Here is a 27504-nt window from a genome sequence, read left to right as displayed (position 1 = left end):
CTGTATATTAGATGTCCTTTCCCCCTCTGGGACAGTGTCACAGTGTGTTAGATATACTGTCCTTTCCCCCTCTGGATCCGGGTGTCACAGTGTGTTAGATACATTGTCCTTTCCCCCTCTGGGACCGGGTGTCACAGTGTGTTAGAGACACTGTCCTTTCCCCCTCTGGGACAATGTCACAGTGTGTTAGACACACTGTCCTTTCCCCCTCTGGGACAGTGTCACAGTGTGTTAGATACACTGTCCTTAGTCAGAGTGGATAGTCAGAGGCTTTTCCCCAGGGTAGAGGGGTCAATTACTAGGGGGCATAGGTTTAAGGTGAGAGGGGCAAGGTTTAGAGTAGATGTACGAGGCAAGTTTTTTACGCAGAGGGTAGTGGGTGCCTGGAACTCACTACCGGAGGAGGTAGTGGAAGCAGGGACGATAGGGACATTCAAGGGGCATCTTGACAAATATATGAATAGGATGGGAATAGAAGGATACGGACCCAGGAAGTGTAGAAGTTTGTAGTTTAGTCGGGCAGTATGGTCGGCACGGGCTTGGAGGGCCGAAGGGCCTGTTCCTGTGCTGTACATTTCTTTGTTCTTTGTCCGTTCCCCCTCTGGGACAGTGTCACAGTGTGTTAGATATACTGTCCTTTCCCCCTCTGGGACAGTGTCACAGTGTGTTAGATACACTGTCCTTTCCCCCTCTGGGACCGGGTGTCACAGTGTTTTAGATACATTGTCCTTTCCCCCTCTGGGACCGTGTCACAGTGTGTTAGATACACTGTCCTTTCCCGCTATGTCACAGTGTGTTAGATACACTGTACTTTCCCCCTCTGGGACCGGGTGTCACAGTATGTTAGATACACTGTCCTTTCCCCCTCTGGGACCGGGTGTCACAGTGTGTTAGATACACTGTCCTTTCCCTCTCTGGGACAGTGTTAGATACACTGTCCTTTTCCCCTCTGGGACACTGTCACAGTGTGTTAGATACACTGTCCTTTCCCCCTCTGGGACTGTGTCACAGTGTGTTAGAACACTGTCCTTTCCCCCTCTGGGACCAGTTGTCACAGTGTGTTAGATATACTGTCCTTTCCCCCTCTGGGACAGTGTCACAGTGTGTTATATACACTGTCCTTTCCCGCTATGTCACAGTGTGTTAGATACACTGTCCATTCCCCCTCTGGGACCGGGTGTCACAGTGTGTTAGATACATGTCCTTTCCCCCTCTGGGACAGTGTCACAGTGTGTTAGATACACTGTCCTTTCCCCTCTGGGACCGGGTGTCACAGTGTGTTAGATACACTGTCCTTTCCCTCTCTGGGACAGTGTCACAGTGTGTTCGATACATTGTCCTTTCCCCCTCTGGGACCAGGTGTCACAGTGTGTTAGATACACTGTCCTTTCCCGCTCTGGGACAGTGTGTTAGATACACTGTCCTTTCCCCCTCTGGGACCGGGTGTAACAGTGTGTTAGATACACTGTCCTTTCCCCCTCTGGGAACGGGTGTCACAGTGTGTTAGATATACTGTCCTTTCCCACTCTGGGACAGTGTCACAGTGTGTTAGATACACTGTCCTTTCCCTCTCTGGGACAGTGTTAGATACACTGTCCTTTTCCCCTCTGGGACACTGTCACAGTGTGTTAGATACACTGTCCTTTCCCCCTCTGGGACTGTGTCACAGTGTGTTAGAACACTGTCCTTTCCCCCTCTGGGACCAGGTGTCACAGTGTGTTAGATATACTGTCCTTTCCCACTCTGGGACAGTGTCACAGTGTGTTAGATACACTGTCCTTTCCCCCTCTGGGACAGTGTCACAGTGTGTTAGATACACTGTCCTTTCCCCCTCTGGGACCAGGTGTCACAGTGTGTTAGATACACTGCCCTTTCCCCCTCTGGGACAGTGTCACTGTGTGTTAGATGTCCTTTCCCCCTCTGGGACAGTGTCACAGTGTGTTAGATACACTGTCCTTTCCCCCTCTGGGACAGTGTCACAGTGTGTTAGATACACTGTCCTTTCCCCCTCTGGGACAGTGTCACAGTGTGTTAGATACACTGTGCTTTCCCCCTCTGGGACAGTGTCACAGTGTGTTAGATACACTGTCCTTTCCCCCTCTGGGACAGTGTCACAGTGTGTTAGATACACTGTCCTTTCCCCCTCTGGGACAGTGTCACAGTGTGTTAGATATACTGTCCTTTCCCCCTCTGGGACAGTGTCACAGTGTGTTAGATACATTGTCCTTTCCCTCTCTGGGACCGGGTGTCACAGTGTGTTTTAATACACTGTCCTTTCCCCCTCTGGGACAGTGTCTCAGTGTGTTAGACACACTGTCCTTTCCCCCTCTGGGACAGTGTCACAATGTGTTAGATACACTGTCCTTTCCCCCTGTGGGACAGTGTCACAATGTGTTAGATACACTGTCCTTTCCCCCTCTGGGACCGGGTGTCACAGTGTGTTAGATACATTGTCCTTTCCCCCTCTGGGACCGGGTGTCACAGTGTGTTAGAGACACTGTCCTTTCCCCCTCTGGGACAATGTCACAGTGTGTTAGACACACTGTCCTTTCCCCCTCTGGGACAGTGTCACAGTGTGTTAGATACACTGTCTTTTCCCCCTCTGGGACAGTGTCACAGTGTGTTAGATGTCCTTTCCCCCAAGGGACAGTGTCACAGTCTGTTAGATACACTGTCCTTTCCCCCTCTGGGACTGTCACAGTGTGTTAGATACACTGCCCTTTCCCCCTCTGGGACAGTGTCACTGTGTGTTAGATGTCCTTTCCCCCTCTGGGACAGTGTCACAGTGTGTTAGATATACTGTCCTTTCCCACTCTGGGACAGTGTCACAGTGTGTTAGATACACTGTCCTTTCCCCCTCTGGGACAGTGTCACAGTGTGTTAGATACACTGTCCTTTCCCCCTCTGGGACCAGGTGTCACAGTGTGTTAGATATACTGTCCTTTCCCACTCTGGGACAGTGTCACAGTGTGTTAGATACACTGTCCTTTCCCCCTCTGGGACAGTGTCACAGTGTGTTAGATACACTGTCCTTTCCCCCTCTGGGACCAGGTGTCACAGTGTGTTAGATACACTGCCCTTTCCCCCTCTGGGACAGTGTCACTGTGTGTTAGATGTCCTTTCCCCCTCTGGGACAGTGTCACAGTGTGGTAGATACACTGTCCTTTCCCCCTCTGGGACAGTGTCACAGTGTGTTAGATACACTGTCCTTTCCCCCTCTAGGACAGTGTCACAGTGTGTTAGATACACTGTGCTTTCCCCCTCTGGGACAGTGTCACAGTGTGTTAGATACACTGTCCTTTCCCCCTCTGGGACAGTGTCACAGTGTGTTAGATACACTGTCATTTCCCCCTCTGGGACAGTGTCAAAGTGTGTTAGATACACTGTCCTTTCCCCCCCCCTGGGACCGGGTGTCACAGTCTGTTAGATACACTGTCCTTTCCCCCTCTGGGACAGTGTCACAGTGTGTTAATTACACTGCCTTTTCCCCTCTGGGACAGTGTCACAGTGGGTTAGATGCACTGTCCTTTCCCCCTCTGGGACAGTGTCACAGTGTGTTAGATACACTGTCATTTCCCCTCTGGGACAGTGTCATAGTGTGTTTGATAGACTGTCCTTTCGCCCTCTGGGACAGTGTGTTAGGTACACTGTCCTTTACCCCTCTGGGACAGTGTCACAGTGTGTTAGATACACTGTCCTTTCCCCCTATGTCACAGTGTGTTAGATGCACTGTCCTTTCCCCCTCTGGGACCGGGTGTCACAGTGTGTTAGATACACTGTCCTTTCCCCCTCTGGGACAGTGTCACAGTGTGTTCGATACATTGTCCTTTCCCCCTCTGGGACCGGGTGTCACAGTGTGTTAGATACACTGTCCTTTCCCCCTCTGGGACAGTGTGTTAGATACACTGTCCTTTCCCCCTCTGGGACCGGGCGTAACAGTGTGTTAGATACACTGTCCTTTTCCCCTCTGGGACAGTGTCACAGTGTGTTAGATATACTGTCCTTTCTCCCTCTGGGACCGGGTGTCACAGTGTGTTAGATACACTGTCCATTCCCTCTCTGGGACAGTGTTAGATACACTGTCCTTTTCCCCTCTGGGACAGTGTCACAGTGTGTTAGATACACTGTCCTTTCCCCCTCTGGGACAGTGTCACAGTGTGTTCGATACACTGTCCTTTCCCCCTCTGGGACCGGGTGTCACAGTGTGTTAGATACACTGTCTTTTCCCCCTCTGGGACAGTGTCACAGTGTGCTAGATACACTGTCCTTTCCCTCTCTGGGATCAGGTGTCACAGTGTTAGATACACTGTCCTTTCTCCCTCTGGGACAGTGTCACAGTGTGTTAGATACACTGTCCTTTCCCCCTCTGGGACCGGGTGTCACAGTGTGTTAGATACACTGTGCTTTTCCCCTCTGGGACAGTGTCACAGTGTGTTAGATACACTGTCCTTTCCCCCTCTGGGACCGGGTGTCACAGTGTGTTAGATACACTGTCCTTTTACCCTCTGGGACAGTGTCACAGTGTGTTAGATACACTGTCCTTTCCCCCTCTGGGACAGTGTCACAGTGTGTTAGATATACTGTCCTTTCCCCCTCTGGGACAGTGTCACAGTGTGTTAGATACACTGTCCTTTCCCCCTCTGGGACCGGGTGTCACAGTGTGTGAGATACATTGTCCTTTCCCCCTCTGGGACCGGGTGTCACAGTGTGTTTTAATACACTGTCCTTTCCCCCTCTGGGACCGGTTGTCACAGTGTGTTTTAATACACTGTCCTTTCCCCCTCTGGGACAGTGTCTCAGTGTGTTAGACACACTGTCCTTTCCCCCTCTGGGACAGTGTCACAATGTGTTAGATACACTGTCCTTTCCCCCTCTGGGACAGTGTCACAATGTGTTAGATACACTGTCCTTTCCCCATCTGGGACCGGGTGTCACAGTGTGTTAGATACATTGTCCTTTCCCCCTCTGGGACCGGGTGTCACAGTGTGTTAGAAACACTGTCCTTTCCCCCTCTGGGACAATGTCACAGTGTGTTAGATACACTGTCCTTTCCCCCTCTGGGACAGTGTCACAGTGTGTTAGAAACACTATTCTTTCCCCCTCTGGGACAGTATCACAGTGTGTTAGATACACTGTCCTTTCCCCCTCTGGGACCGGGTGTCACAGTGTGTTAGACACACTGTCCTTTCCCCCTCTGGGACAGTGTCACAGTGTGTTAGATACACTGTCCTTAGACAGAGTGGATAGTCAGAGGCTTTTCCCCAGGGTAGAGGGGTCAATTACTAGGGGGCATAGGTTTAAGGTGAGAGGGGCAAGGTTTAGAGTAGATGTACGAGGCAAGCTTTTTTACGCAGAGGGTAGTGGGTGCCTGGAACTCACTACCGGAGGAGGTAGTGGAAGCAGGGACGATAGGGACATTCAAGGGGCATCTTGGCAAATATATGAATAGGATGGGAATAGAAGGATACGGACCCAGGAAGTGTAGAAGATTGTAGTTTAGTCGGGCAGTATCGTCGGCACGGGCTTGGAGGGCCGAAGGGCCTGTTCCTGTGCTGTACATTTCTTTGTTCTTTGTCCTTTCCCCCTCTGGGACAGCGTCACAGTGTGTTAGATACACTGTCCTTTCCCCCTCTGGGACCGGGTGTAACAGTGTGTTAGATACACTGTCCTTTCCCCCTCTGGGAACGGGTGTCACAGTGTGTTAGATATACTGTCCTTTCCCACTCTGGGACAGTGTCACAGTGTGTTAGATACACTGTCCTTTCCCTCTCTGGGACAGTGTTAGATACACTGTCCTTTTCCCCTCTGGGACACTGTCACAGTGTGTTAGATACACTGTCCTTTCCCCCTCTGGGACTGTGTCACAGTGTGTTAGAACACTGTCCTTTCCCCCTCTGGGACCAGGTGTCACAGTGTGTTAGATATACTGTCCTTTCCCACTCTGGGACAGTGTCACAGTGTGTTAGATACACTGTCCTTTCCCCCTCTGGGACAGTGTCACAGTGTGTTAGATACACTGTCCTTTCCCCCTCTGGGACCAGGTGTCACAGTGTGTTAGATACACTGCCCTTTCCCCCTCTGGGACAGTGTCACTGTGTGTTAGATGTCCTTTCCCCCTCTGGGACAGTGTCACAGTGTGTTAGATACACTGTCCTTTCCCCCTCTGGGACAGTGTCACAGTGTGTTAGATACACTGTCCTTTCCCCCTCTGGGACAGTGTCACAGTGTGTTAGATACACTGTGCTTTCCCCCTCTGGGACAGTGTCACAGTGTGTTAGATACACTGTCCTTTCCCCCTCTGGGACAGTGTCACAGTGTGTTAGATACACTGTCCTTTCCCCCTCTGGGACAGTGTCACAGTGTGTTAGATATACTGTCCTTTCCCCCTCTGGGACAGTGTCACAGTGTGTTAGATACATTGTCCTTTCCCTCTCTGGGACCGGGTGTCACAGTGTGTTTTAATACACTGTCCTTTCCCCCTCTGGGACAGTGTCTCAGTGTGTTAGACACACTGTCCTTTCCCCCTCTGGGACAGTGTCACAATGTGTTAGATACACTGTCCTTTCCCCCTGTGGGACAGTGTCACAATGTGTTAGATACACTGTCCTTTCCCCCTCTGGGACCGGGTGTCACAGTGTGTTAGATACATTGTCCTTTCCCCCTCTGGGACCGGGTGTCACAGTGTGTTAGAGACACTGTCCTTTCCCCCTCTGGGACAATGTCACAGTGTGTTAGACACACTGTCCTTTCCCCCTCTGGGACAGTGTCACAGTGTGTTAGATACACTGTCTTTTCCCCCTCTGGGACAGTGTCACAGTGTGTTAGATGTCCTTTCCCCCAAGGGACAGTGTCACAGTCTGTTAGATACACTGTCCTTTCCCCCTCTGGGACTGTCACAGTGTGTTAGATACACTGCCCTTTCCCCCTCTGGGACAGTGTCACTGTGTGTTAGATGTCCTTTCCCCCTCTGGGACAGTGTCACAGTGTGTTAGATATACTGTCCTTTCCCACTCTGGGACAGTGTCACAGTGTGTTAGATACACTGTCCTTTCCCCCTCTGGGACAGTGTCACAGTGTGTTAGATACACTGTCCTTTCCCCCTCTGGGACCAGGTGTCACAGTGTGTTAGATATACTGTCCTTTCCCACTCTGGGACAGTGTCACAGTGTGTTAGATACACTGTCCTTTCCCCCTCTGGGACAGTGTCACAGTGTGTTAGATACACTGTCCTTTCCCCCTCTGGGACCAGGTGTCACAGTGTGTTAGATACACTGCCCTTTCCCCCTCTGGGACAGTGTCACTGTGTGTTAGATGTCCTTTCCCCCTCTGGGACAGTGTCACAGTGTGGTAGATACACTGTCCTTTCCCCCTCTGGGACAGTGTCACAGTGTGTTAGATACACTGTCCTTTCCCCCTCTAGGACAGTGTCACAGTGTGTTAGATACACTGTGCTTTCCCCCTCTGGGACAGTGTCACAGTGTGTTAGATACACTGTCCTTTCCCCCTCTGGGACAGTGTCACAGTGTGTTAGATACACTGTCATTTCCCCCTCTGGGACAGTGTCAAAGTGTGTTAGATACACTGTCCTTTCCCCCCCCCTGGGACCGGGTGTCACAGTCTGTTAGATACACTGTCCTTTCCCCCTCTGGGACAGTGTCACAGTGTGTTAATTACACTGCCTTTTCCCCTCTGGGACAGTGTCACAGTGGGTTAGATGCACTGTCCTTTCCCCCTCTGGGACAGTGTCACAGTGTGTTAGATACACTGTCATTTCCCCTCTGGGACAGTGTCATAGTGTGTTTGATAGACTGTCCTTTCGCCCTCTGGGACAGTGTGTTAGGTACACTGTCCTTTCCCCCTCTGGGACAGTGTCACAGTGTGTTAATTACACTGCCTTTTCCCCTCTGGGACAGTGTCACAGTGGGTTAGATGCACTGTCCTTTCCCCCTCTGGGACAGTGTCACAGTGTGTTAGATACACTGTCATTTCCCCTCTGGGACAGTGTCATAGTGTGTTTGATAGACTGTCCTTTCGCCCTCTGGGACAGTGTGTTAGATACACTGTCCTTTCCCCCTATGTCACAGTGTGTTAGATGCACTGTCCTTTCCCCCTCTGGGACCGGGTGTCACAGTGTGTTAGATACACTGTCCTTTCCCCCTCTGGGACAGTGTCACAGTGTGTTCGATACATTGTCCTTTCCCCCTCTGGGACCGGGTGTCACAGTGTGTTAGATACACTGTCCTTTCCCCCTCTGGGACAGTGTGTTAGATACACTGTCCTTTCCCCCTCTGGGACCGGGCGTAACAGTGTGTTAGATACACTGTCCTTTTCCCCTCTGGGACAGTGTCACAGTGTGTTAGATATACTGTCCTTTCTCCCTCTGGGACCGGGTGTCACAGTGTGTTAGATACACTGTCCATTCCCTCTCTGGGACAGTGTTAGATACACTGTCCTTTTCCCCTCTGGGACAGTGTCACAGTGTGTTAGATACACTGTCCTTTCCCCCTCTGGGACAGTGTCACAGTGTGTTCGATACACTGTCCTTTCCCCCTCTGGGACCGGGTGTCACAGTGTGTTAGATACACTGTCTTTTCCCCCTCTGGGACAGTGTCACAGTGTGCTAGATACACTGTCCTTTCCCTCTCTGGGATCAGGTGTCACAGTGTTAGATACACTGTCCTTTCTCCCTCTGGGACAGTGTCACAGTGTGTTAGATACACTGTCCTTTCCCCCTCTGGGACCGGGTGTCACAGTGTGTTAGATACACTGTGCTTTTCCCCTCTGGGACAGTGTCACAGTGTGTTAGATACACTGTCCTTTCCCCCTCTGGGACCGGGTGTCACAGTGTGTTAGATACACTGTCCTTTTACCCTCTGGGACAGTGTCACAGTGTGTTAGATACACTGTCCTTTCCCCCTCTGGGACAGTGTCACAGTGTGTTAGATATACTGTCCTTTCCCCCTCTGGGACAGTGTCACAGTGTGTTAGATACACTGTCCTTTCCCCCTCTGGGACCGGGTGTCACAGTGTGTGAGATACATTGTCCTTTCCCCCTCTGGGACCGGGTGTCACAGTGTGTTTTAATACACTGTCCTTTCCCCCTCTGGGACCGGTTGTCACAGTGTGTTTTAATACACTGTCCTTTCCCCCTCTGGGACAGTGTCTCAGTGTGTTAGACACACTGTCCTTTCCCCCTCTGGGACAGTGTCACAATGTGTTAGATACACTGTCCTTTCCCCCTCTGGGACAGTGTCACAATGTGTTAGATACACTGTCCTTTCCCCATCTGGGACCGGGTGTCACAGTGTGTTAGATACATTGTCCTTTCCCCCTCTGGGACCGGGTGTCACAGTGTGTTAGAAACACTGTCCTTTCCCCCTCTGGGACAATGTCACAGTGTGTTAGATACACTGTCCTTTCCCCCTCTGGGACAGTGTCACAGTGTGTTAGAAACACTATTCTTTCCCCCTCTGGGACAGTATCACAGTGTGTTAGATACACTGTCCTTTCCCCCTCTGGGACCGGGTGTCACAGTGTGTTAGACACACTGTCCTTTCCCCCTCTGGGACAGTGTCACAGTGTGTTAGATACACTGTCCTTAGACAGAGTGGATAGTCAGAGGCTTTTCCCCAGGGTAGAGGGGTCAATTACTAGGGGGCATAGGTTTAAGGTGAGAGGGGCAAGGTTTAGAGTAGATGTACGAGGCAAGCTTTTTTACGCAGAGGGTAGTGGGTGCCTGGAACTCACTACCGGAGGAGGTAGTGGAAGCAGGGACGATAGGGACATTCAAGGGGCATCTTGGCAAATATATGAATAGGATGGGAATAGAAGGATACGGACCCAGGAAGTGTAGAAGATTGTAGTTTAGTCGGGCAGTATCGTCGGCACGGGCTTGGAGGGCCGAAGGGCCTGTTCCTGTGCTGTACATTTCTTTGTTCTTTGTCCTTTCCCCCTCTGGGACAGCGTCACAGTGTGTTAGATACACTGTCCTTTCCCCCTCTGGGACAGTGTCACAATGTGTTAGATACACTGTCCTTTCCCCCTCTGGGACCGGGTGTCATAGTGTGTTAGATACACTGTCCTTTCCCACTCTGGGACAGTGTCACAGTGTGTTAGATACACTGCCCTTTCCCCCTCTGGGACCAAGTCTCACAGTGTGTTAGATACACTGTCCTTTCCCCCTCTGGGATCGGGTGTCACAGTGTTAGATACACTGTCCTTTCCCCCTCTGGGACAGTGTCACAGTGTGTTAGATACACTGTCCTTTCCCCCTCTGGGACCGGGTGTCACAGTGTTAGATACACTGTCCTTTCTCCCTCTGTGACAGTGTCACAGTGTGTTAGATACACTGTCCTTTCCCCCTCTGGGACAGTGTCACAATGTGTTAGATACACTGTCCTTTCCCCCTCTGGGATCGGGTGTCACAGTGTTAGATACACTGTCCTTTCTCCCTCTGGGACAGTGTCACAGTGTGTTTGATACACTGTCCTTTCCCCCTATGGGACAGTGTCACAGTGTGTTAGATACACTGTCCTTTCCCCCTCTGGGACCGGGTGTCACAGTGTTAGATACACTGTCCTTTCCCCCTCTGGGACAGTGTCACAGTGTGTTAGATACACTGCCCTGACCCCCTCTGGGGCCGAGTGTCACAGTGTGTTAGATACACTGTCCTTTCCCCCTCTGGGACCGGGTGTCACAGTGTGTTAGATACACTGTCCTTTCCCCCTCTGGGACCGGGTGTCACAGTGTGTTAGATACACTGTCCTTTCCCCCTCTCGGACAGTGTCACAGTTTGTTAGATACACTGTCCTTTCCCCCTCTGGGACAGTGTCACAGTGTGTTAGATACACTGTCCTTTCCCCCTCTGGGACAGTGTCACAGTGTGTTAGATACACTGTCCTTTCCCCCTCTGGGACAGTGTCACAGTGTGTTAGATACACTGTCCTTTCCCCCTCTGGGACAGTGTCACAGTGTGTTAGATACACTGTCCTTTCCCCCTCTCGGACAGTGTCACAGTTTGTTAGATACACTGTCCTTTCCCCCTCTGGGACAGTGTCACAGTGTGTTAGATACACTGTCCTTTCCCCCTCTGGGACAGTGTCACAGTTTGTTAGATACACTGTCCTTTCCCCCTCTGGGACCGGGTGTCACAGTGTGTTAGATACACTGTCCTTTCCCCCTCTGGGACTGGGTGTCACAGTGTGTTAGATACACTGGCCTTTCCCCCTCTGGGACAGTGTCACAGTTTGTTAGATACACTGTCCTATCCCCCTCTGGGACAGTGTCACAGTTTGTTAGATACACTGGCCTTTCCCCCTCTGGGACAGTGTCACAGTTTGTTAGATACACTGGCCTTTCCCCCTCTGGGACAGTGTCACAGTTTGTTAGATACACTGTCCTTTCCCCCTCTGGGACGTACCTTGTCGTGCTGGGTGCAGCTGCCTTTACGTTTCCTGGGAATGGTGGTCTCCACCTTGGCACGTAGGACTGTCATGCTGGACGTGACGAGGCAGATGTGAGCCAGGCCCTCCTGCATAATGACTGCAGCCACGTCTGCGTTGTACCCGGGGTCACAGGCCTGTTCTGGAGGCAGAGGAGAGGAGACGTCAGGTCTTTGCTCAGTCAGCTAGAACGCGATAACAAGAGGGGAGCCGTTCCGCCCTCGGAGCCCGATCCGGCCCCAGGCAGAGACCAGGAGGAATTTCTGCTCTTCGAGGGCAACACGGTGGCGCAGTGACAATGAAGATTATCATTATTATTGGTGAATCTGTGGCATTCTGTGCCGCACAGAGCGGTGGAGGCGGGTCGTTAACTCCGGTTAAGGCGGAGATACGGGGATCGAGGGTGATGGGAACTAGCCGGGAGGTGTGAATTGAGGATCAGTCACAATCTCATTGAATGGCAGAGCAGACTCGATGGGCCGAATGGTCCATTTCTGCTCCTGTGTCTTATGGTTTTAATCAGCTGGTAGCTTCTCTGCAGTTAGTCATGGTTACGTTACAGGGCAGGGAATCCGACAAGTGAGACTTCGCACTCCACACCTGACTGTTCAATTCAGTTGCAATATTTGCCGTGTCACAAGAGATTCCGATTTCTATTGACTCTGGTTGGGACTTCCATCCTCACATTCGCCCCACACAAGTGCCGGGTAATGACCATCTCCTCCAAGAGAGGATCTAACCACTGCCCCTTATTCAATGGCATTCCCATTGCTGAATCGCCCACAATCAACATCCTGGGGGTTCCCATTGATCAGAAACTGGACCCAGCCACATAAACACTGTGGAATCCCGGAACTCCCTCCCTAACAGCACAGTGGGAGTACCTACACCACACGGGACTGGGCGGCTCAAGATGGCGGCTCACCCACCACCTTCTCGAGGGGGCAATTCGGGATGGGCCTGGCCAGTGATGCTTCTGTCCAGGGAATGAAGAATATAAAAAGGGGTTGAGGACGATGGGAAGGGTGGGGAAAGGGCACGGGGTGGGTGCTGATGGAGGGAACACCGCCTTCACAGAACACACACCGATTCGCTCCAGCACCACACTGTCCCACTGTTTCTTTGCCAGTGTAAACTTCCGATTCAGCTCCAGCTCAATTGTGTGATAGGCCCCCATCTGTAATGAAAGAGGGAGCATCAGTCACTCAGTGTATAAACCCTCTCCTCCAAAACCACTCGATTAGATTCCACTCTGTAACTCACTCCCGGGTATCTGTTATTCTATATATAAACCACCCCGAACCCCTCGATTAGATTCCAGTCTGTAACTCACTCCCGGGTATCTGTTATTCTGTATATAAACCACCCCGAACCCCTCGATTAGATTCCACTCTGTAACTCACTCCCGGGTATCTGTTATTCTATATATAAACCACCCCGAACCCCTCGATTAGATTCCACTCTGTAACTCACTCCCGGGTATCTGTTATCCTATATATAAACCACCCTGAACCCCTTGATTAGATTCCAGTCTGTAACTCACTCCCGGGTATCTGTTATCCTATATATAAACCACCCTGAACCCCTCGATTAGATTCCAGTCTGTAACTCACTCCCGGGTATCTGTTATTCTATATATAACCCACCCCGAACGCCTCGATTGGATTCCAGTCAGTAACTCACTCCCGGGTATCTGTTATCCTGTATATAAACCATCCCGAACCCTCGATTAGATTCCAGTCTGTAACTCACTCACGGGTATCTGTTATCCTATATATAAACCATCCCGAACCCTCGATTAGATTCCAGTCTGTAACTCACTCACGGGTATCTGTTATTCTATATATAAACCACCCCGAACCCCTCGATTAGATTCCCGTCTGTAACTCACTCCCGGGTATCTGTTATTCTATATATAAACCACCTTGAACCCCTCGGTTAGATTCCAGTCTGTAACTCACTCCCGGGTATCTGTTATTTATATATAAACCATCCTGAACCCCTCGATTAGATTCAAGTCTGTAACTCACTCCCGGGTATCTGTTATTCCAAATATAAACCACCCAGAACCACTAGATTAGATTCCAGTCTGTAACTCACTCCCGGGTATCTGTGTTTCTATATATAAACCACCCTGAACTCCTCGATTAGATTCCAGTCTGTAACTCACTCCCGGGTATCTGTTATTCTATATATAAACCACCCTGAACTCCTCGATTAGATGCCAGTCTGTAACTCACTCCCGGGTATCTGTTATTCTATATATAAACCACCTTGAACCCCTCGATTAGATTCCAGTCTATAACTCGCTCCCGAGTATCTGTTATTCTATATATAAACCACCCTGAACCCCTCGATTAGATGCCAGTCTGTAACTCACTCCCAGGTGTCTGTTATTCTATATAAAAACCATCCTGAACCCTTCGATTAGATTCCAGTCTGTAACTCACTCCCGGGTATCTGTTATTCTTTCTATAAACCATCCTGAACCCCTCGATTAGATTCCAGTCTGTAACTCACTCCCGGGTATCTGTTATTCTATATATAAATCACCCTGAACCCCTCGATTAGATGCCAGTCTGTAACTCACTCCCGGGTATCTGTTATTCTATATATAAACCACCCTGAACCCTTCGATTAGATTGCAGTCTGTAACTCACTTGCAGGTGTCTGTTATTCTATATATAAACCATCCTGAACCCTTCGATTGGATTCCAGTCAGTAACTCACTCCCGGGTATCTGTTATTCTATATATAAACCACCCCGAACCCTCGATTAGATTCCAGTCTGTAACTCACTCCTGGGTATCTGTTATTCTATTTATAAACCATCCCGAACCCTTCGATTAGATTCCAGTCTGTAACTCACTCCCGGGTATCTGTTATTCTTTCTATAAACCATCCTGAACCCCTCGATTAGATTCCAGTCTGTAACTCACTCCCGGGTATCTGTTATTCCATATAGAAACCACCCCGAACCCCTCGAGTAGATTCCAGTCTGTAACTCACTCCCGGGTATCTGTTATTCTATATATAGACCACCCCGAACCCCTCGATCAGATTCCAGTCTGTAACTCACTCCCGGGTATCTGTGTTTCTATATATAAACCACCCTGAACTCCTCGATTAGATTCCAGTCTGTAACTCACTCCTGGGTATCTGTGTTTCTATATATAAACCACCCTGAACTCCTCGATTAGATTCCTGTCTGTAACTCACTCCCGGGTATCTGTGTTTCTATATATAAACCACCCTGAACTCCTCGATTAGATTCCAGTCTGTAACTCACACCCGGGTATCTGTTATTCTATATATAAACCACCCTGAACCCCTCGATTAGATTCCAGTCTGTAACTCACTCCCGGGTATCTGTTATTCTATATATAGACCACCCCGAACCCCTCGATTAGATTCCAGTCTGTAACTCACTCCCGGGTATCTGTTATTCTATATATAAACCACCCCGAACCCCTCGATTAGATTCCAGTCTGTAGCTCACTCCCAGGTATCTGTTATTCTATATATAAACCACCCCGAACCCCTCCATTAGATTCCAGACTGTATCTCACTCCCAGGTATCTGTTATTCTATATATAAACCACCCCGAACCCCTCCATTAGATTCCAGTCTGTAACTCACTCCCGGGTATCTGTTATTCTATATATAGACCACCCCGAACCCCTCGTTTAGATTCCAGTCTGTAACTCACTCCCGGGTATCTGTTATTCTATTTATAAACCACCCTGAACCCCTCGATTAGATTCCAGTCTGTAACTCACACCCGGGTATCTGTTGTTCTATACATAAATCTGACAGATCTCTCCTCACCTTCACATAATCATTCTCCTGAATGTTGGTCCCCTTCACCCGCAGCATGCAGGCCTGGGCATCAAAGTCAATGGTCTCCACACAGATGGTGAGTGTGGTCCGCACCCGGTTACTCCCCACGCTGCCGGTCGCAGACTCCGTCTGTACCTTCCTGCAAAGGAGGCATGAGCGTTGAGCGATCGCACATCAGGACAGACCCAGGCTGTATCTCGGCCTGGTACGTAACGGGCCCAGAATCCTCCTGGGCGGCCCGGGAAAGGCTGACGGGGCAACAAGGGACGCACAAACTCTGCTCATGAATTGTCGGGAGTGTGCGTCTGCATCGTTGTGTGTGTGTCTGTTCAGGATTGCGTTTGCCCTCCGTCATGTGGCCATCGCAAACCACTGTCAGCTGCTCACCCATTCTAGCCTCCGGAATCTGAAGTTCCCCCACCCTCCTCCCCGTGACCTGGCTCGTAGCACATCTCCATTCACCCATCACCCACCCACGCTCTCCCTCCCCCACGCCCTCCCTCCCCCTCCCGCTCTACCTCCCCTCCTCAAAGACACTCCTTCAGGACCGAGCTCTTTGACAGAGCCAGTGGTCACCCGTCGCTATCTCCTCTGGCACCTCGGGGTCAGAGTGAGCTCGATGGCGGCTCCTGTGAAGCACCGAGGGGATGTTTTAGTGAATTAAAAGGTGAGACATGAATCGGGGTGGAGGTGTTAGCAGGATCGAGGGTGGGACTTGGCTGCGGCTGCTCCTGCTCCTCCCCCCCCCCCCCCCCCCCCGCCCGCACCCCTCGTCCCCACTCGCTGCCCCTTACCGGAACGTCGATGCCCGCAGGCTGTCCTTGATCTGGAGCAGGTTGTAGGTGTGCCACATGTCTTCTGCTTCCTCAGGCATCAGTGTTATCTGGCTGTGGGAGGGACAGGACAAACATGACATTCAAGAGAGTTCGACATCCGAAGCGGCAGCCGTGTGTACCGTCTACAAGATGCACGGCAGCCGCTCGCCGAGGCTCCTTCGACAGCACCTTCCAAACCCGCCACCTCTCCCACCCAGAGGGACAAGGGGCAGCAGAGGCACGGGGAACACCCACCGCCTGCAAGCTCCCCCTCCGAGCCCCCCACACCCCCACCACCACCCTGACTGGGAAATATCTCAGCCGCTGGGTCAGAATCCCGGAACTCCCTCTCTAACAGCACGGTGGGTGTACCTACGCCACACGGGACTGCAGCGGCTCAAGATGGCGGCTCACCCACCACCTTCCCGAGGGGGCAGTTAAGGATGAGGTGTAAATGCTTGTCCCGGCCAGGGAAACCCACATCATGTCTACCCCCCTCCCTCAGAAACCTCCACTCGCCCCTCAGAAACGTCCACCACCCCCACCTCAGAAACGTCCACACCCCGTCCCCTCAGAAAGCTCCACCCCCCCTCCCTCAGAAACCTCCACTCGCCCCTCAGAAACGTCCACCCCCCCCACCTCAGAAACGTCCACCCCCCTCAGAAACGTCCACCCCCCTCCCCTCAGAAAGCTCCACCCCCCCTCCCCTCAGAAACCTCCACCCCCCCTCAGAAACGTCCACCCCACTCCCTCAGAAACGTCCACCCCCCTCCCTCAGAAACCTCCACCCCCCTCCCTCAGAAACCTCCACCCCCCTCCCTCAGAAACGTCCACCCCCCTCCCTCAGAAACCTCCACCCCCCTCCCTCAGAAACCTCCACCCCCCCTCCCTCAGAAACCTCCAACCCCCCTCAGAAACCTCCACTCCCCTCCCTCAGAAACCACCACCCCCCCTCAGAAACGTCCACCCCCCCTCCCTCAGAAACCTCCACCCCCCCTCCCTCAGAAACCTCACCACCCTCCCTCAGAAACGTCCACCCCCCCCCAGAAACCTTCACCCCCCCTTCCCTCAGAAACCTCCACCCCCCCTCCCTCAGAAACCTCCACCCCCCCTCAGAAACGTCCACCCCTCCCTCAGAAACCTCCACCCCTCCCTCAGAAACCTCCACCCCCCCCTCAGAAACCTCCACCCCCCTCCCTCAGAAACCTCCACCCCCCTCCCTCAGAAACCTCCACCCCCCTGCCTCAGAAACCTCCACCCCCCCCTCAGAAACCTCCACCCCCCCTCAGAAACCTCCACCCCCCCTCCCTCAGAAACCTCCACCCCCCTCAGAAACCTCCACCCCCCTCAGAAACCTCCACCCCCCCTCCCTCAGAAACCTCCACCCCCCTCAGAAACCTCCACCCCCCCTCCCTCAGAAACCTCCACCCCTCTCAGAAACATCCACCCCCCTCCCTTAGAAACCTCCACCCCCCCTCAGAAACCTCCACACCCCCCTCAGAAACATCCACCCCCCCCTCAGAAACATCCACCCCCCTCCCTTAGAAACCTCCACCCCCTCTCAGAAACCTCCACCCCCCCCTCAGAAACATCCACCCCCCCCTCAGAAACATCCACCCCCCCTTCCTCAGAAACCTCCACCCCCCTCCCTCAGAAACCTCCACCCCCCCTCAGAAACCTCCACCCCCCCCTCAGAAACCTCCACCCCCCCTCCCCTCAGAAACCTCCACCCCCCCTCAGAAACCTCCACTCCCCCTCAGAAACCTCCCACCCCTCAGAAACCTCCACCCCCCCTCAGAAACCTCCACCCCCCCTCAGAAACCTCCACCCCCCCTCCCTCAGAAACCTCCACCCCCCCCTCAGAAACCTCCACCCCCCTCCCTCAGAAACCTCCACCCCCCCCTCAGAAACCTCCACCCCCCCCTCAGAAACCTCCACCCCCCCTCAGAAACCTCCACCCCCCCCTCAGAAACCTCCACCCCCCCCTCAGAAACCTCCACCCCCCCTCCCTCAGAAACATCCACCCCCCCTTCCTCAGAAACCTCCAACCCCCCTCCCTCAGAAACCTCCACCCCCCTCAGAAACCTCCACCCCCCTCCCTCAGAAACCTCCACCCCCCTCCCTCAGAAACCTCCACCCCCTCCCTCAGAAACCTCCACCCCCCCTCAGAAACCTCCACCCCCCCTTCCCTCAGAAACCTCCACCCCCCCTCCCTCAGAAACCTCCACCCCCCCTCAGAAACCTCCACCCCCCTCAGAAACCTCCACCCCCTCCCTCAGAAACCTCCACACCCCCTCAGAAACCTCCAGCCCCCTCCCTCAGAAACCTCCACCCCCTTCCTCAGAAACCTCCACCCCCCCTCAGAAACCTCCACCCCCCCTCAGAAACCTCCACCCCCCCTCAGAAACCTCCACCCCCCCCTCAGAAACCTCCACCCCCCCTCAGAAACCTCCACCCCCCTCCCTCAGAAACCTCCACCCCCCCTCAGAAACCTCCACCCCCCTTAGAAACCTCCACCCCCTCCCTCAGAAACCTACACACCCCCCTCCCTCAGAAACCTCCACTCCCCTCCCTCAGAAACGTCCACCTCCCCTCCCTCAGAAACCTCACCCCCCCCTCAGAAACCTCCACCCCCCCTTCCTCAGAAACCTCCACCCCCCCTCCCTCAGAAACCTCCATCCCCCCTCCCTCAGAAACCTCCACCCCCCCTCCCTCAGAAACCTCCACCCCCCTCCCTCAGAAACCACCCCCCCCTCAGAAACCTCCACCCCCTCAGAAACCTCCACCCCCTCCCTCAGAAACCTCCACCCCCCCTCAGAAACCTCCACCCCCCTCCCTCAGAAACGTCCACCTCCCCTCCCTCAAAACCTCCACCCTCCCTCAGAAACCTCCACCCCCCCTCCCTCAGAAACCTCCACCCCCCTCCATCAGAAACCTCCACACCCCCCTCAGAAACCTCCACCCCCTCCCTCAAAACCTCCACCCCCCTCAGAAACCTCCACCCCCCTCAGAAACCTCCACCCCCCCCTCAGAAACCTCCACCCCCCCTCAGAAACCTCCACCCCCCTCAGAAACCTCCACCCCCCTCAGAAACCTCCACCCCCCTCCCTCAGAAACCTCCACCCCCCCTCCCTCAGAAACCTCCACCCCCTCCCTCAGAAACCTCCACCCCCCCCTCCCTCAGAAACCTCCACCCCCCTCCCTCAGAAACCTCCACCCCCTCCCTCAGAAACCTCCACCCCCCCTCAGAAACCTCCACCCCCCTCAGAAACCTCCACCCCCCTCCCTCAAAAACCTCCACCCCCCCCCTCAGAAACCTCCACCCCCCCCTCAGAAACCTCCACCCCCTCTCCCTCAGAAACCTCCACCCCCCCCTCAGAAACCTCCACCCCCCCCTCAGAAACCTCCACCTCCCCCCTCAGAAACCTCCACCCCCTCCCTCAGAAAACTCCACCCCCCCTCAAAAACCTCCACCCGCCCCCCAGAAACCTCCACCCCCCTCCCTCAGAAACCTCCACCCCCCCTCAGAAACCTCCACCCGCCCCCTCAGAAACCTCCACCCCCCCTCAGAAACCTCCCCCCCCTCAGAAACCTCCACCCCCCTCCCTCAGAAACCTCCACACCCCCCCTCAGAAACCTCCACCCCCCCTCCCTCAGAAACCTCCACCCCCCTCCCTCAGAAACCTCCACCCCCCCTTCCTCAGAAACCGCCACCCCCCCCCCTCAGAAACCTCCACCCCCCCCTCAGAAACCTCCACCCCCCCCTCAGAAACCTCCACCCCCCTCCCTCAGAAAGCTCCACCCCCCCCCTCAGAAACCTCCACCCCCCCTCCCTCAGAAACCTTCACCCCCCTCCCTCAGAAACCTCCACACCCCCACTCAGAAACCTCCACCCCCCCCGTGGATACACCATCGCTTGAAGCCTGATTCCAAGCGCAGGCCGCACTCCCAGATCAGCGCCCTTCCCGAATCGGCAAACACCGGATTAACATTCCACGATTTTATGGTACCCTCGGTGACCAGGGTTACCCCCCTCCCTCCCTCAGTTACCAGGGTTACCCCTCTCTCAGTTACCAGGGTTACCCCCTCCCTCAGTTACCAGGGTTAACCCCCTCCCTCCCTCAGTTACCACGCTCCCTCCGTTACCCCCCCTCCCTCAGTAACCAGGGACACACTCCCCCCTCCCTCCCTTAGTTACCAGGCTCACTCCCCCTGTTACCAGGGTCACTCCCCCCTCCCTCCCTCCCTCAGTTACCAGGGTCACTCCCCTCTCACTCCCTCAGTTACCACCCAACCCCCTCCCTCTCTCCGGGCAGGTATTATGAACATACATAGTGCAGAAGGAGGCCATTCGGCCCATCGAGTCAGCACCGACCCACTTAAGCCCGCACATCCACCCTATCCCCGTAACCCAATAACTTTTCCTAACCCTTTTTGGACACTAAGGGCAATTTAGCACGGCCAATCCACCTAACCTGCACATCTTTGGACTGTGGGAGGAAACCGGAGCACCCGGAGGAAACCCACGCAGACACGGGGAGGATGTGCAGACTCCGCACAGACAGTGACCCAAGCCGGAATCAAACCTGGGACCCTGGAGCTGTGAAGCGACATTGCTAGCCACTGTGCTACCGTGCTGCCCAGGTTGAGGAAAGGTTGAGGGAGCTAGGGCCTATCTCATTGGAGAGAAGGAGGATGAGAGGCGACATAATTGAGGTTTATAAGATGATGAGGGGGATAGATAAGAGTGGACGTTCAGTGACTTTTTCCTCGGGTGGGTGTAGCTGTTACAAGGGGGCGTAACTATAAGGTTCAGGATGGGAGATATAGGAGGGATGTCCGAGGTAGGTTCTTTACTCAGAGAGTGGTTGGGGTGTGGAATGGACTGCCTGCTGTGATAGTGGAGTCGGACACTCTAGGAACTTTCAAGCGGTTATTGGATAGGCACGTGGAGCTCACCAGAATGACTGGGAGCAGGTTGATTTGATCTGAGTTTCAAACTAGCTCGGCACAACATCGTGGGCCGAAGGGCCTGTTCTGTGCTGTACAGTTCGATGTTACCAGGGTCACACCCCCCTCCCTCCCTCAGTTACCAGGGTCACTCCCCCCTCCCTCAGTTACCTGGGTCACTCCCCCCTCCCTCAGTTACCAGGGTGACCCCCCCCCCCAGTTACCAGGGTGACCCCGTCCCCTCTCCCCCCCGTTACCAGGGTGACCCCCTCCCCCCCCCCCCCCCCGTTACCAGGGTGACACCTCCCCCCCCCAGTTACCAGGGTGACACCCTCTCCCCCCCGCAGTGAGCAGGGTGACCCCCTCTCCCCCCCCCCCAGGTACCAGGGTGACCCTCTCCCCCCCCCCCCGTTACCAGGGTGACACTCTCTCACCCCCCCCCCCCGTTACCAGGGTGACACTCTCTCACCCCCCCCCCCGTTACCAGGGTGACCCACTCTCGCCCCCCCCCCGTTACCAGGGTGACCCTCTCTCCCCCCCCCCCCCGTTACCAGGGTGACCCTCTCTCTCCCCCCCCCCCGTTACCAGGGTGACCCTCTCTCCCCCCCCACGTTACCAGGGTGAGCCTCTCCCCCCCCCCCGTTACCAGGGTGACCCTCTCCCCCCCCCGTTACAAGGGTGACCCTCTCCACCCCCCCCGTTACCATGGTGACCCCCCTCCCCCCGTTACCAGGATGACCCTCTCCCCCCCCGTTACCAGGGTGACCCCCCCGTTACCAGGGTGACCCTCTCTCCCCCCCCCCGTTACCAGGGTTCCCCCCCCCACCAGTTACCAGGGTGACCCTCACCCCAGTTACCAGGGTGACCCTCTCTCCCCCCCCCCACCAGTTACCAGGGTGACCCTCCCCCCCAGTTACCAAGGTGAACCCCCTCCCCCCAGTTACCAGGGTGACCCTCCCCCCCCAGTTACCAAGGTGACCGCCCCCCCGTGACCAGGGTGACCCCCTCCCCCCCCGTTACCAGGATGACCCTCTCTCCCCCCCCCCCGTTAGCAGGGTGACCCTCCTCCTCCCCCAGTTACCAGGGTGACCCCTCCCCCCCCCAGTTACCAGGGTGACCCTCTCCCCCCCAGTTAACAAGGTGACCTCCCTCCCCCCATTACCAGGGTGACCCTCTCCCCCCTCCCCCCCAGTTACCAAGGTGACACCCCCCCTGTTACCAGGGTGACCCCCTCTCCCCCCCATTACCAGGGTGACCCCCTCTCCCCCCCCAGTTACCAGGGTGACCCCTGCCCCCCAGTTACCAGGGTGACCCCCTCCCCCCCCGTTACCAGGGTGACCCTCCTCCTCTCCCAGTTACCAGGGTGACCCTCCTCCCCCCCGTTACCAGGGTGACCCTCCTCCCCCCCCAGTTACCAGGTTGACCCTCCTCCTCCCCCCCAGTTACCAGGGTGACCCTCCTCCTCCCCCCCAGTTACCAGGGTGACCCTCCTCCCCCCAGTTACCAGGGTGACCCTCCTCCTCCCCCCAGTTACCAGGGTGACCCTCCTCCCCCCCAGTTACCAGGGTGACCCTCCTCCCCCCCAGTTACCAGGTTGACCCTCCTCCTCCCCCCCAGTTACCAGGGTGACCCTCCTCCCCCCAGTTACCAGGGTGACCCTCCTCCTCCCCCCAGTTACCAGGGTGACCCTCCTCCCCCCCAGTTACCAGGGTGACCCTCCTCTTCCCCCCCCGTTACCAGGGTGACCCTCCTCCTCCCCCCCGTTACCAAGGTGACCCTCCTCCACCCCCCCGTTACCAGGGTGACCCTCCTCCTCCCCCCGTTACCAAGGTGACCCTCCTCCACCCCCCGTTACCAAGGTGACCCTCCTCCACCCCCCCCAGTTACCAGGGTGACCCTCCTCCCCCCCCCAGTTACCAGGATAACCCTCTCCCCCCCCCGTTACCAGGGTGACCCTCCTCCCCCCAGTTACCAGGGTGACCCTCCTCCCCCCCAGTTAACAGGGTGACCCTCCCCCCCCAGTTACCAGGGTGACCCTCCCCCCCCAGTTACCAGGGTGACCCCCTCCCCCCCCGTTACCAGGGCGACCCCCTTCCCCCCTGTTACCAGGGTGACCCTCCTCCTCTCCCAGTTACCAGGGTGACCCTCCTCCCCCCCGTTACCAGGGTGACCCTCCTCCCCCCCCAGTTACCAGGTTGACCCTCCTCCTCCCCCCCAGTTACCAGGGTGACCCTCCTCCCCCCAGTTACCAGGGTGACCCTCCTCCTCCCCCCAGTTACCAGGGTGACCCTCCTCTTCCCCCCCCGTTACCAGGGTGACCCTCCTCCTCCCCCCCGTTACCAAGGTGACCCTCCTCCACCCCCCCGTTACCAGGGTGACCCTCCTCCTCCCCCCGTTACCAAGGTGACCCTCCTCCACCCCCCCCGTTACCAAGGTGACCCTCCTCCACCCCCCCCAGTTACCAGGGTGACCCTCCTCCCCCCCCCAGTTACCAGGATGACCCTCTCCCCCCCCGTTACCAGGGTGACCCTCCTCCCCCCAGTTACCAGGGTGACCCTCCTCCCCCCCAGTTACCAGGGTGACCCTCCCCCCCCCGTTACCAGGGTGACCCTCCTCCCCCCCCAGTTACCAGAGTGACCCTCCTCCCCCCCCAGTTACCAGGGTGACCCTCCTCCCCCCTCAGTTACCAGGGTGACCCTCCTCCCCCCCAGTTACCAGGGTGACCCTCCTCCCCCCCCAGTTACCAGGGTGACCCTCCTCCCCCCCCCGTTACCAGGGTGACCCTCCCCCCCAGTTACCAGGGTGACCCTCCTCCCCCCAGTTACCAGGGTGACCCTCCTCCCCCCCCAGTTACCAGGGTGACCCTCCCCCCCAGTTACCAGAGTGACCCTCCTCCCCCCCCAGTTACCAGGGTGACCCTCCTCCCCCCCCGTTACCAGGGTGACCCTCCCCCCCAGTTACCAGGGTGACCCTCCTCCCCCCCCAGTTACCAGGGTGACCCTCCTCCCCCCAGTTACCAGGGTGACCCTCCCCCCCCCCCAGTTACCAGGGTGACCCTCCCCCCCAGTTACCAGGGTGGCCCTCCTCCCCCCCCAGTTACCAGAGTGACCCTCCTCCCCCCCCAGTTACCAGGGTGACCCTCTCCCCCCCAGTTAACAAGGTGACCTCCCTCCCCCCATTACCAGGGTGACCCTCTCCCCCCTCCCCCCCAGTTACCAAGGTGACACCCCCCCTGTTACCAGGGTGACCCCCTCTCCCCCCCATTACCAGGGTGACCCCCTCTCCCCCCCCAGTTACCAGGGTGACCCCTGCCCCCCAGTTACCAGGGTGACCCCCTCCCCCCCGTTACCAGGGCGACCCCCTCCCCCCCCGTTACCAGGGCGACCCCCTTCCCCCCTGTTACCAGGGTGACCCTCCTCCTCTCCCAGTTACCAGGGTGACCCTCCTCCCCCCCGTTACCAGGGTGACCCTCCTCCCCCCCCAGTTACCAGGTTGACCCTCCTCCTCCCCCCCAGTTACCAGGGTGACCCTCCTCCTCCCCCCCAGTTACCAGGGTGACCCTCCTCCCCCCCAGTTACCAGGGTGACCCTCCCCCCAGTTACCAGGATGACCCTCCTCCTCCCCCCAGTTACCAGGGTGACCCTCCTCCTCCCCCCCGTTACCAAGGTGACCCTCCTCCACCCCCCCCGTTACCAGGGTGACCCTCCTCCTCCCCCCGTTACCAAGGTGACCCTCCTCCACCCCCCCGTTACCAAGGTGACCCTCCTCCCCCCCAGTTACCAGGATGACCCTCTCCCCCCCCCGTTACCAGGGTGACCCTCCTCCCCCCAGTTACCAGGGTGACCCTCCCCCCCCCAGTTACCAGGGTGACCCTCCTCCCCCCCAGTTACCAGGGTGACCCTCCCCCCCCCAGTTACCAGGGTGACCCTCCCCCCCCAGTTACCAGGGTGACCCTCCCCCCAGTTACCAGGGTGACCCTCCCCCCCCAGTTACCAGGGTGACCCTCCTCCCCCCCAGTTACCAGGGTGACCCTCCCCCCCCAGTTACCAGGGTGACCCTCCTCCCCCCCAGTTACCAGGGTGACCCTCCCCCCCCAGTTACCAGGGTGACCCTCCTCCCCCCCCAGTTACCAGGGTGACCCTCCTCCCCCCTCAGTTACCAGGGTGACCCTCCTCCCCCCCCCGTTACCAGGGTGACCCTCCCCCCCAGTTACCAGGGTGACCCTCCTCCCCCCAGTTACCAGGGTGACCCTCCTCCCCCCCCAGTTACCAGGGTGACCCTCCTCCCCCCCCAGTTACCAGGGTGACCCTCCTCCCCCCCCAGTTACCAGGGTGACCCTCCTCCCCCCCAGTTACCAGGGTGACCCTCCTCCCCCCCCAGTTACCAGGGTGACCCTCCTCCCCCCCCAGTTACCAGGGTGACCCTCCTCCCCCCCCAGTTACCAGGGTGACCCTCCTCCCCCCCCAGTTACCAGGGTGACCCTCCTCCCCCCCCGTTACCAGGGTGACCCTCCCCCCCCAGTTACCAGGGTGACCCTCCTCCCCCCCCAGTTACCAGGGTGACCCTCCCCCCAGTTACCAGGGTGACCCTCCTCCTCCCCCCAGTTACCAGGGTGACCCTCCTCCCCCCCCAGTTACCAGGGTGACCCTCCTCCCCCCCCAGTTACCAGGGTGACCCTCCTCCCCCCCCCCCGTTACCAGGGTGACCCTCCCCCCCCCAGTTACCAGGGTGACCCTCCTCCCCCCCGTTACCAGGGTGACCCTCCCCCCAGTTACCAGGGTGACCCTCCTCCTCCCCCCAGTTACCAGGGTGACCCTCCTCCCCCCCCAGTTACCAGGGTGACCCTCCTCCCCCCCCCAGTTACCAGGGTGACCCTCCTCCCCCCCCCCCCCGTTACCAGGGTGACCCTCCTCCCCCCCCCCCCGTTACCAGGGTGACCCTCCCCCCCCAGTTACCAGGGTGACCCTCCTCCCCCCCCAGTTACCAGGGTGACCCTCCTCCCCCCAGTTACCAGGGTGACCCTCCTCCCCCCCAGTTACCAGGGTGACCCTCCCCCCCCCGTTACCAGGGTGACCCTCCTCCCCCAAGTTACCAGGGTGACCCTCCTCCCCCCCCCCGTTACCAGGGTGACCCTCCCCCCCCAGTTACCAGGGTGACCCTCCTCCCCCCCCAGTTACCAGAGTGACCCTCCTCCCCCCCCAGTTACCAGGGTGACCCTCCCCCCAGTTACCAGGGTGACCCTCCTCCCCCCCAGTTACCAGGGTGACCCTCCCCCCCCCCCGTTACCAGGGTGACCCTCCCCCCCCCCCGTTACCAGGGTGACCCTCCTCCCCCAAGTTACCAGGGTGACCCTCCTCCCCCCCCCCGTTACCAGGGTGACCCTCCCCCCCCAGTTACCAGGGTGACCCTCCTCCCCCCCCAGTTACCAGAGTGACCCTCCTCCCCCCCCAGTTACCAGGGTGACCCTCCCCCCAGTTACCAGGGTGACCCTCCTCCCCCCCCAGTTACCAGGGTGACCCTCCCCCCAGTTACCAGGGTGACCCTCCCCCCCAGTTACCAGGGTGACCCTCCCCCCAGTTACCAGGGTGACCCTCCTCCCCCCAGTTACCAGGGTGACCCTCCCCCCCAGTTACCAGGGTGACCCTCCCCCCAGTTACCAGGGTGACCCTCCTCCCCCCCAGTTACCAGGGTGACCCTCCCCCCAGTTACCAGGGTGACCCTCACCCCGTGTTGTCCCTGTCGATCAGTTTGCTGAGCAGCTTCATGCTGCCGACTCCCAGGCTCCAGCCGTCCTCCCAAACCCGGCCCGGCAGCCACCGCTCCACACAAACCCTGGCGCCACGGCAGCACCGTGCATCCTGGCTCTGGGGACTCCCATTCTGTGACGAATAGAGGCCCCGCCATCTTTGTGACGGGCCGGGCGGGCCACACTCCAGCTTTGATGCTGGCAACGCGCGTGCGCAGTGAGTCAGTGCGGGGAAACCGACGCTCCGTTGATGTCTCCCCCCCCCCCCCGGCCAGGTAGAGCCGCGCGTGCGCAGTGAGGAGAGGAGGCCATCTTTGGTCAAGGCGCCGCAGCAGCCGCCATGATTGATTCTCCCCAATGGCAGCAATACCTGTACACAGGTACTGGACAAATACAATTAACCCAAACACTCAGCATCCACACGGCTGGGTGGCTCTTTTGTGGAGCGCTCAGATTGCAAGCGTGTCCCCCTCCCCGGCTCCAGTCGCTCACCATTTCCGATTGGCTGGCTCATCCGGGCTCACACTGACCTCTCTGTCCCCGTTCTGCTCCGCCGATCGACTTGAACACTCGACAGCCTTCCCGTCTCAACATTGAGTTCAGCAACTTCGGACCCTGAACCCTATCCTTCGTTTTTGTGATCATCGTTGTTACCGTCAACAAGTCGGACACTGCAATGAACTTGCTGTGAGAATCTCCTCGTCGCCACATT

The 27504-nt window shown here is 56.6% G+C and overlaps 1 protein-coding gene across 1 annotated transcript in view; it reads right to left on the bottom strand.

The window, feature by feature from the left end:
• pelo (pelota mRNA surveillance and ribosome rescue factor) overlaps nt 1-26923 on the bottom strand; it is a 65427-nt gene extending 38504 nt beyond the window's left edge. Inside the window, exons 1-5 of the mRNA XM_072485422.1 lie at nt 26771-26923; nt 16076-16168; nt 15270-15420; nt 12528-12618; nt 11420-11583 (exon numbers count right to left, since the gene is read on the bottom strand). Of these exons, the coding sequence (XP_072341523.1) occupies nt 11420-11583; nt 12528-12618; nt 15270-15420; nt 16076-16168; nt 26771-26811 (540 nt within the window). The 5' untranslated portion in view covers nt 26812-26923. The remainder of the gene's footprint in view (nt 1-11419; nt 11584-12527; nt 12619-15269; nt 15421-16075; nt 16169-26770) is intronic.
• Nucleotides 26924-27504: the final 581 nt, after the last annotated feature.

Source organism: Scyliorhinus torazame, chromosome 19 (assembly GCF_047496885.1).
Source record: "Scyliorhinus torazame isolate Kashiwa2021f chromosome 19, sScyTor2.1, whole genome shotgun sequence".
Classification (NCBI taxonomy): Eukaryota; Metazoa; Chordata; class Chondrichthyes; order Carcharhiniformes; family Scyliorhinidae; genus Scyliorhinus; species Scyliorhinus torazame.
Note: the sequence above shows the minus strand (reverse complement) of the source record. Positions and strands in the feature narration are given on the sequence as shown.